The 10,472-nt window shown below is 46.3% G+C and overlaps 1 protein-coding gene across 1 annotated transcript; it reads right to left on the bottom strand.

The window, feature by feature from the left end:
- Positions 1–176: 176 nt before the first annotated feature.
- Positions 177–9,162, bottom strand: LOC107159317 (transmembrane 4 L6 family member 5-like). Its single transcript, XM_048798330.1, has 5 exons — positions 8,901–9,162; positions 3,334–3,387; positions 2,684–2,820; positions 2,337–2,472; positions 177–1,575 (listed from the first exon to the last, which is right to left on the bottom strand). Exons 1-5 carry the CDS (start codon positions 9,069–9,071, stop codon positions 1,381–1,383), a joined length of 693 nt encoding a protein of 230 aa, XP_048654287.1. The 5' UTR covers positions 9,072–9,162; the 3' UTR covers positions 177–1,380.
- Between the last annotated feature and the right edge of the window lie 1,310 nt (positions 9,163–10,472).

Genomic DNA, 10,472 nt, shown 5'->3' with positions numbered 1-10,472 from the left:
GCTTGTGTGGGAGAGAGAGGCTTGTGGAAAGCCGGTGGTGGCAGTTGAGGCTCTGAGGATTTTTCCTGAGAGGCTGTTTTGTTTGGCGTGTGTGGTTCTAAAAATAAAGTTAGTTTCTTTTGACAAGTGGCTCCTGATTGTGCCCAGCCAGACTGCGGCACTCCTGGAATGTTCAATTCTTTGAGAGCACAGAACTCATCTGCCTTGTTTACTACTGTATTTCCTGCACAACTTAATAGCTCAGTAACTTTTCTTTTTTTTTGCTCAGTAACTTTTCAAAACAAAACAAATGGGGTGTAGGGGCTCCAACAGGGTCAGGAGAACACCAAGCTCAGGAGGCCCTCAAAGACTCTTGCTGATTTAGGGAGTAATCTGAGCTGGGAGGGTTGAAGGGGGACTCAAAACAGTTTATTCCAGGGGCTGGGGATGTGGCTCAAGTGGTAGCGGGCTCGCCTGGCATGTGTGCGGCCCGGGTTCGATTCTCAGCACCACATACAAACAAAGATGTTGTGTCGGCCAAAAACTAAAAAAAAAATAAATAAAAATTCTCTCTCTCTCTCAAAAAACAAACAAACAAAACCAGTTTATTCCAGTGAGCCAGGGAGTGGGTGGTCCAGGAGAAAGCAGGTATAACCTGGCAGTCAGTGGAGGCTCAGTGAGCAGACAGCCCTTCAGAAAAGAGAAAGGGAGTGAGTGTTGGGAAAACATAACGGCAGCCGCACCCCAAAGAAAAACCCCAGCATGGCGTCTAACAACCCTCGACCCTCCTTCTCTTCTTTGTTTCTTTCCCGCTGGCGCCAATGTTCAAACCATGCTGGTAGGAAGCCTTAGCCCCAATTAGAATTAACTTCTTGGGCCCCGGAAATGACATATGGAAGAGCTTGCCAATAAACGGGCGACCTGTTATCTACCTCAGCCCCTGCTACCTCTCTTAGACCTATATAAACACACAGCCATTTGTAATAAAGTGAGACCTCTTTGGTAATCTGTGTCGTGTGGTGCAGTGTTTTCTAGTCTTACAGTGAGGACCTAGCCAGGAGCAAGCAGGTCCCTCCACAACTCCACCTCATGCTGTCCCACCTCCTTTTTCCTCCAGTTCTCACAAATGACACCAATAATATAACCAAAAACTTGGTCCTTGTCCTCAGTGCCAATTTAACAGTTTTGAGAAAAAAGTAAAAGTAATTTTATTGCTTTGCTAGTGAAGGAGAAACACAGGGGAGTCCTGTCCCAGAAGCTATGAACTGCCCATCAGGGAAAACAGAGGGCTTTTAAGAGGCTCTTCAAAGGGCTACATTCCAAGTGTGCCTTGATTGGGGTGGGGGGTGTCCCAGGAGTCCAGATAGTGTGTTAGGATTTACTTGTTAATTTGGGAGATATTCACTTCCTAGAACCTCCAGCAGACAAGTACTTCCCCTCACCCCCATTCCCCCAGGTTAGGGAGGGGGAGAGGTAGAGGAAAAGAAAAACATCCCTTTTATTCCAGTGAGCCAGGGAGTGGGCGGGCCAGGGAAGGAGTCCAGGAGAAAGCAGGTATAACCTGGCAGTCAGTGGAGGCTCAGTGAGCAGAGAGCCCTTCGGAAAAGAGAAAGACAGTGAGGCTTCAGAGCAAGGAAGGCTACATTCAAAACGTGAAGTGGACAATGAAGAATATGGTTACCTACCTGTCCTCCAGCCCCACTCTAAACTCCTCCCATTACCTGGCCACCAAAGGGGCCTGCCAAAAGTAACTCCTCCTGTTAGGTTGGTGGTGGCGACTTAGAACAAAGCAGCCCAATCGGGAAAAGAACATCAATCAGATGCCAACGGAAACACCTGTCAATCAGCCAGATCTCCTGACTAAAGCCTGTTCATCAGCAGGACCCCCTGGCCAATCCTGGAGTTCAGCCAACTCCCCTGACCACCTCCAGGGGGGCAAGGGACCCTAAAAACACCTTTTCCTGTCCCAAGCCCTTCCCTTCCTGCTGTAAGCCCCATAAAAGTCCAGTCCGGTCAAGCTTCCACACGGTTTCTCCTCAGACCCTTCCCCTGTCCACTCTGTGGGTCTGATAGAGTTCCGCCGGGGAGTGATATCTCAATAAAGCCTCCTTCAGCGGCTCTTTTAAATCTGCCTCCTTTGGTTGCTGCCTGCCTTGCCTGATGTGATACCTCCCATGACCTAGCTCAGCTAAAAATTTATAAAACCCAGATCCTCATGATGACCTGATGTCCCCCACCCCATTCCCCAGATGTGCCTCTCTGGAACTGAATAAAAGCATCACTCCCTCCATTTTTCTTTTTCTTTTTGTATTCGCTTTCATGTACTTTCAATCAAATGATAAAATAATAGCGTTCACCAGGTACACGCCACACAGCACGATCTCCAGGCAGGAGGCAACCACCAGCAACGAGAGCAGCGTCACATTCCAGGGCACCACTGTGAGTGGCTCCTCGCACAAATTCCAGTAAGCATTGTACTTCAAGTAAGCGCCTCTGTGGACAGGTAGGGTCCAGTGAGTGAAGGAGGTCACAGGGCACCCTACCCCCACCCGCAGTCCCCTCCACTGGCAGGGTGGGATTTTCAAAGGGTTAGTTAGGCCCACATGGAGGGAATTCTCCTGAAGCTCAGTGGCACCCACGTAGGAAGAGCATGGGAGTCATGGGATGCAGAGACTGGGGGTCACTAATAGATGCTAAGCCTTACTCGGGTTCTTGGAAGTGGTAGTCCCACTCGCCGTTTATGAAGCATTTGGGTCCAATTCTGAGGCCGACTCCTGACACGGAGAGGCAGTAGATGGCACCAAGCATTCCGAAGATCGAGCACAAGAAGGAATGTGGAATCTGGACCAGGTGTGGAAGGTGGGCTGAATAGGGCCACCCTGTCCCCATTTGTGGCCTGACGGCGCCTAGCTCTGTCCCTTATATTGCCAAGCTCCTCTGGAGCCAGGTTGAAATACATTCCTGGGGCTGGGGATGCAGTCCTGTAACAGAGTGCTTGAAAATACTTTTTCCTATAAACCTGGGGCTTGGAGTTAGGCAAAACTAAGGGCCAACAGAGATTCATGGAGGCTAGGAACTCTGTAGAGGGTGCTGTGGCTCTGGGAGAGACTGGTTCAGAGATCAAATCCTCAATCGCTTTCTCCTTTTTGGGCAGGTGGGGGCGCCCTGGGGATTGAACCTAGAAGTGCTCTACGTCTGAACTACTTCCCTAGCCCTTTTTATTTCTTTTTAATGAGACAGGATCCTGCTAAATGGATGAATTTGAGATCCTCCTTGCCTCAACCTCCAGAGTCACTGGGATTACAGGTGTGCACCACCACGTCCTGGCAAAGCTCTTCTTAATTTGAATCTCACCCAGTCTGGATGTGCAACCGCTGCCAGAGCTGCTACGATTCCCGACCACAGCACCTGTGGGACCAGAGTCAGTGTGATAGTGTGAACCCTCCACCCCAACCTAGGTCTTCAAGATATTCACCTCCTCTGGAAGCTGCCTATGGTGTCCTCAGGCCTTTGGACTGTAGGAAGACCTTACCTCTACCTGTCCTGGAGCATGGTTGGGCTCTACCTTACTTTATCATTATTTATGTGCCTACCTTATCTCTGTCCATATGGCAGCTTCCTTGAGAGTTGGGTTCACTATTAAATATTCCTCATAATTCTTGGCACGTAGTACGTGCCTTTCTGAATGGGAATATGGAGGCCCTGGGCCACACTACTTCATGCTCAATGAACTGATTGGTTTCTCTGGGTCTCAGTTTTATCTTATTAAAAAGGGTTTATGAAACCTACTTCACATAGTTGTTCTTAGGATTGAATGGTAACTGGTGGGCCTGGTATCAAGACTGCTTTAGAGGAAATGCTCCTTAGCTATAAATATCTTCAGCAGTGGGAAGAGGTAGTGGTGTTGGAAGGTCTGGTGAGCTAGGATATGGTAGAGTGGGTTCACAAATGCTGTGATGTGGGTTGTGGGATTTCCTAAGATCCAGCCCCTGATCTTTTTTTTTCCTGTGACTTTTCTCACAAAGTCCATCCCCTTCCAGGGAATCAGCTATTCCCTCTGCCAATAGACACCTCCACATGCCTGGAGATCTAAACCCAACTGCCTGAAGGATGTGTTCACTCAAATGTCTTGGTTTTAGCTCAGATTCAGCCTGTCTCAGAGTGAACTCATACTATTTCCCAAATTCATCTCCCTTTGATTTTGGGAAATAATCACCCACCATGTCACCTAGGCTGGAAAAACTTTAATCCTTCGGCACCCAGTCAGATCTCAAGTCCTTTTGACTCTTCCTTCAGTGGCTCCTGAATCTGTCAGTCCTTTCTCCTTCTTTCCCCATTCAATTTCTAATCAAATTCCATGTGGAAGATATTCTTAGTTATAAGAATTATAAGTTATAAGCTACTAAGTTCCCGTAGCTCTTGCCCCACGCCACCCCACACTTCTTCCTACATGCTACCACCAGATTAATCTTGGTCTTGCCAGGGTACGTTGGTACATACCTGTAAACCCAGCCACTCTGGTTTCTGTATCCAGAAACTCAGCAGCAGAAGGAGACCCTATCTCAAAATAAAAATAAAGTGCTGGGGTTGTAGCTCAGTGGGAAAGTGTTCCTGGGTTCAATCTGGGGACGGTGGGGGGTGTTATTTTATTTTTTGTTTTTTGTTTTGGTACTGGGAATTGAACCCAAGAGCATTTAAATACTGAGCCACATCGCAGCCCGGTTTTATATTTTTATTTAGAGATAGGCTCTCACTGATTTGCTTAAGGCCTCCCTATGTTGTTGAGGCTGGCTTTCAACTTGTGATCCTCCTGCCTCAGCCTCCTGAGCCTCTGGGATTATAGGGTAGCACCAGCAAGCCCAGTGGGAGGGGAGCTTCTAAATCCTAGCAAGTCCTTTGAGGCTCCTCACTCTGCCTCCAGCCTTGTCATTGTCTTCATAGCACCTTTTTTTGTTCATCTCCCATCCCTGGAATTCTATAGGTGTTTTGATCCTTCCTTCCCTGTTGGTATATACCATAAAAGTGTTTTGTTCTTTTCCAGGAAAGGGGCTGAGAGTTTTAGTTCTCTTATATCATCCCCAGTAACCACAGAGAAAACCTGATGAGTTGAACAAAATTTCCACTAGCACTTTTTTTTTGGGGGGGTGGGGTACTAGGGATTGAACTTGGGGGCACTCAACCACTGATCACACCCCTGCCCTATTTTGTATTTTATTGAGAATCAGGGTCTCACAGAGTTGCTTAGCACCTTGCTTTTGTGAGGCTAGCTTTGAACTTGCAATCCTCCTGCCTCAGTCTCCGGAGTCCCTGGGATTACAGGCATGTACCACTGTGCCCAACTTCCATTAGCACTCTTGCTCTCCTGCTCCTGTGTCCAGGCAGATTCAGGGTCAGTGCTAGTTCCCTTTGCTGGTGAGGTCAATTACTGGGAGGTTCTAGGATGCAAAGATACCTAAAATTACCTCTGGATTTACTAGTGTGTGTGTGTGTGTGTGTGTGTGTGTGTGTGCGCGCGCGCGCGTGCGCTGCATTGCTGGAAATCTAATCCAGGTTATCAGGTTATTGCCATGCTAGGTAAATGCTCTACCACTGAGTTACATCCCCAACCCAGATTTACCAGTTTCAAATGAACCATCGGAGAGTTTTACTTTTGGTCAAAGTATTTGTCTACCTTTGTGGTCTAAGCTTCCCTTCTTCCTCCCTGCTGTCTTATTGTCTTCATGAAAAGAGAAGAGTCATCATTAATTCAGGAGGCAACACAGTTTATAGCTTGAATCTGCTCACTTCTCTCTATCACATGGCCACTGGCCTATTTCAAGGTACTGATTTCCCCTCTATGTCATTACTCCCATCTTCTTCATTTATGGCTGACCTACTACTATTCATTCTTCACACAATAGCTAGAGGATCTACTTCAATCCAGTGGGGAGTGGAACAACTCTCACTCTGTGCTGATAGAAATGAAATTTATTCAAAAACTCCCAGAAAACTATTTGCCAGTATTAGCACTGAATATTTGTAAATCTTAAGATCCAGCAGTGGGGCTGGGGATGTGGCTCAAGCGGTAGCACGCTCGCCTCGCATGCGTGCGGCCCGGGTTCGATCCTCAGCACCACATACAAACAAAGATGTTGTGTCCACCGAAAACTAAAACAATAAATATTAAAAAAAAAAGATCCAGCAGTGTTGCTCCTATCTAAGAGTAACAGTGGAAATAAACACATATGCTCACCTACGATGCCTATAGGAAGGTTGTTATTGACCTTATTTGCATAAACCCAAACTGAGAACTAAATGTCCATCAACAGTAAAAGTTTAAATTAAAGTGTATTCACATAATGGCATGCATAAAAAATAAAAACCTACAGCTACACAAAATAACTCGGATGGCTCTCACAATATGATATTATGCTAAAGAAGCCGGACACAAAAGAGCACATAGTGTATGATTTCATTTTAAATAAAGTACTGAGCAGACCAAACTAGTTTATGGTGTTAGAAGGCTGAATAATCATTACCCTTGTTGGTGGGGGTAGTACCTAGTGAGAGGCATGTATGGGATTCTGGTAATAACAATCTGTGTTTTGTTTGCTTGTTTGTTTTTTGAGATAGGGTCTTGCTATTTTACTAGGGTTGACATGGAACTCCTCGTCTCAGCCTCAAGATCCTCCTGCCTCTGCTTCCTGAGGAGTTGGGACTACAGGTGCATGAATGAACTGGTTTTTAATCTTGGTTCTGGGTATGTGGGTATGTCCACTTTGTAAAAATTTATTGAACTGGGGCTGGGGGTGTAGCTCACTAGGAGGGCATGTGCTTAGCATTCACAAGTCTCTGAGTTCAATCCCCAGCGCACATGCACGTATACACACACAACCCCCAAACCAAAAAGAAATAACAAAAATCCTTAACTTCTTGCCCTACCTCTTTATAATAGTTTTATTTATTTATTTACTTATTTTTGAGGTACTAGGAATTGAATATCCAGGGCACTCTGCCACTGAGTTACATCCACAGCGTGCATGTCCTCTGTGTGTGTGTGTGCGTGTGTGTATATGTGTGTGTGTATGCATATATATACATATATACACACATACGTGTATATATATGTATACATATATATGATCTAATTTTCCAGGTTGGCCTCAATCAAACTTATGATTTTATTCTCTCTCTCATTTATTTGTTTATTTTGGTAGCATGGACAATTCAATGTAGGGACACTCTCCACCAAGGCATATCCCAGCCCTTTTAATCTTTAATTTTAATTTTTTATTGCCCAGGCTGTTGTCAAACTTGCCTCAAGTTTGCTGGGATTACAGGCATGTGCCACTGCACCTGGTATAATCTTCCTTTTGAGTAACTGGAATTTCAGGTATGGGCTACCACGCATTCCTGGCTTACTCTCTCTCCACTTCTCTCTCTTGCTCTCTCTTCTTTGCAGTATTGCTGGGGATCAAACCTAGTGTCTCACACATGCTAGATAAGTGCTCTACCACTGAGCTATTCCTCCAGTCCTATTTATTTTTATTTTTGATGGCACCCCGTGCTGTCTGAAATCATCTTACATATTTATTTACTTCATTCAGTGATTATTAACCAAGCTCCTGTTAGGTGAAGGCACTGTTTTAGGCGCCAGGCACACAGCAACCAACAGAACAGGCAGCCCTTGCTCTCATGGGGCTTCGGGTCTTGCTTCCTTCATACCATTTGCCCCCCTCTAAGGAACCCAAGATTTAAGGGGAGCAGGGACCTTGTCTGTGTCTCTGTGGTGTCAAGTGGTACTTCCTGAGAGTGACTCAGGTGTAGAGGGGGAGGAAGACAGTTGTGAGTGAGAATGTTGGGAGCACAGCCTTGGAGATCACCCCTGAAAAAGACTAGTAGACTGGGTGGAGGAGTGTGAGGTAGTTTAGGCTGGAGAAGGGGCATGAGGTGACACTGGGTGAGTGTGTAGGCCTGGGGGAGTGTGACATCTCAGAGAGAGCTGAGATCTGAGAGATGGAGAATAGTCCAACACTATGAATCCATGCAAGGGATGGGAAGTAGAAGGGACTTCAGAAGGTAAGAGAGAGTTGCTAGGTTAAGGAGAAGTATCCTTGCTTAGCTAATAGAGGTGTGATTCAGAAAAGGGACAAGGTGAGACCTCTTCTAGAGAATGTTATCTGTCATCTGTCCTGAAAAGAGGGAAACTCTGCTGGGTAGATCTTTCATTTTTGCCCAATACAAACACTACTTCCCCTAAATGGGGAAAGAGAGGAGGAGGTCCAGGAAATCTGTGACTCCTCTTCCTCCACTTCTCCTAGCAGATCCTCATCTCCAGGAAGCCTTGGGGGCAATTTCTCTGCCTGACTGACCTGCTTCTGAGTCGATCCTTAGCACCCAGCACAGAGTGGGCATCCAGAATGTGGGCTGAGAGTCAGAGGATGAGGAGGAGGGAGGGACAACATTGAGCTGAGAGGTAGAGTGACTGATGGGTGACATCACTGCCTGGCTCCAGACATTTTTGCTGCACCCCCCAATGCCTATTGCCCTGCTCTGATAACCTTCCACACAACCAGCTGCTCCTTCTGCTTAGACCTTTGTAGTGAGGGGTCCCCAACATCTGCTCAGCTGTGAGGGTGGTGGGGCCAAGCAGATAGGACATGCTTTGACCCAGAAGCAAAGCTCTTTAGAGACTTGAGCCTCCCCTCCCTGACTTTCCCTTCCCTTAGACATTTATCTCAGGTCCTTGGGGGCTCTTCCAGGGCTGTCTACAGAGTGCTGAGTGTGTAGGGAGTGGGTTGGGCTCTGCTGGGTAGATTTCACCAGCACTTACCGTCCCATCTGGAACTCCCTCTTTTTCCCTCTCTCCTCCCTTCCCATTCAGAACCCCTCATGGTTGTGCCCACACCCCTGATCACTGGCCTGTGCTCTAGACTCCTCACCATCAATCCCCCGCCGATGAAGCCAGGCAGGATCAAGACATGCAAGCTGAGTTGGTCACTGCTCCAGGTCTTCCCATCAGGCACCAGTAGGAGGGAATTGGCCAAGATGCAGACTAGGGAAAGAGATATAAGGGAGAGCCCCACATAGCGGGTACACTTCTTAAGATCCATGGCAAGGCAGGGAGTGAAAGTGAGCCGGAGGTTCCAGGATCCAGAAGTAAACAGGCTGGAGCATGAGTAAAGGGCAGAGAAAAGAGGTGGTAGAAACTGAGAGAGTCAGAATGATAAGGGAGAGAGGCCCTTATCACCAGCTGCAGCTTGTGAGGGGAAAGGGAGGAGGTGGTGATGGAACAGGTGGGGGAGCTAGTCACACACTGCAAGCTGCCTGGTGTCAGTGTCTACTTTCTCTTTTTCTGCACACACCTCTCTGTAGTCTCTCTTTGGTTCCTTCCCTGTTTGAAGACTTAACCAATCCATTTCATGCCTGTAAGTCTCAATTCCCTCATCTTTATAAGGGGTAGAGTGACACCACTTGCCTCCTGAGCTGGTTGTGAGGGTTCCTTAGGACAAGGGGAGTATTTTGTAAACTAGACAGCACAAGAAAGTGTATTGTGGCCTCATGATTTCCATCTGTCACACAGTGTCCCTCCTAGAAAGAAATGAAAAGGATGATAGGCTTCAGTTGTTTTTATTTCATACACACACACACACACACACACACACACATGAAATATACATATGGTAATATCTCTCTCTCTCTCTCTCTCTCTCTCTCTCTCTCTCTCCAGGGATTGAATCCAGGGACACTTAAATACTGAGCCACTTCCTAGATATTTTGTATTTTATTTAGAGACAGGGTCTCAATGAATTGCTTAGGACCTCACTAAGGGCTGAGGCTGGCTTTGAACTTGTGGTCCTCCTGCCTCAGCATTCTGAGCTGTGGATATTATAGACATGTACCACCGTGCCTAGTATCATTTCATATTCTTTTTCTTTTTTTAATTTTTTTTCTGTAGATAGACACAATACCTTTATTTTTTAAAATTTATTTTTATTTGGAGCTGAGGATTGAACCCAGTGCCTCATGTGTGTTAAGCAAGCCACTCTACCACTGAGCTACAACCCCAGCCCTCATTTCATTTTCTTAATATTTGTTTATTGATTTCTTCTCCTTTTGAGACTAATACCTATTTCTCAGGGTAGACTTGAGAATGAGGCCTGATTTGTTAGAATATTCCATTATCTGGCATCAATGTTTGACTCAGTGACTGCTGTACAATCCAAGCCTGTTCCATGAAGAATCCATTTTAAAAATTCATTTTTTTTGTTGAAGTGCTAAGATTGCTGGTGGCTTGTTTACACCATGAGGCAGGGCCTGCCTGTTTGAGCAGGAAGTCAATCCAGAGGAAAGAACCCTGAGAGATGGAGTGAGGTGTAACGACATCATTTGAATCTGCATATCCAGCCACGCCTGATCACTTCTTGGAATCTTTTTTTTTTTTTGTACTAGTGATTGAACCCAGGGGCATTTAATCACTGAACCACATCCCCAGCCACCCCCCCACTTTTTTG

The sequence above is a fragment of the Marmota marmota genome, unplaced genomic scaffold (genome assembly GCF_001458135.2).
Source record: "Marmota marmota marmota unplaced genomic scaffold, marMar, whole genome shotgun sequence".
Taxonomy (NCBI): domain Eukaryota; kingdom Metazoa; phylum Chordata; class Mammalia; order Rodentia; family Sciuridae; genus Marmota; species Marmota marmota.
The sequence above is the reverse complement of the archived record's forward strand: the minus strand, read 5'-3'. Positions and strand labels throughout refer to the sequence as shown.

Coding starts and splice junctions, on each gene's coding strand:
- LOC107159317 (XM_048798330.1), bottom strand. CDS start 9,071: ATGGATCTTAAGAAGTGTACCCGCTATGTGGGGCTCTCCCTTATATCT. Junction 2,821..3,333: donor CGGTTGCACATCCAGACTGG/GTGAGATTCAAA, acceptor CACCTGGTCCAG/ATTCCACATTCCTTCTTGTG. Junction 2,473..2,683: donor TACCACTTCCAAGAACCCGA/GTAAGGCTTAGC, acceptor ACCTGTCCACAG/AGGCGCTTACTTGAAGTACA.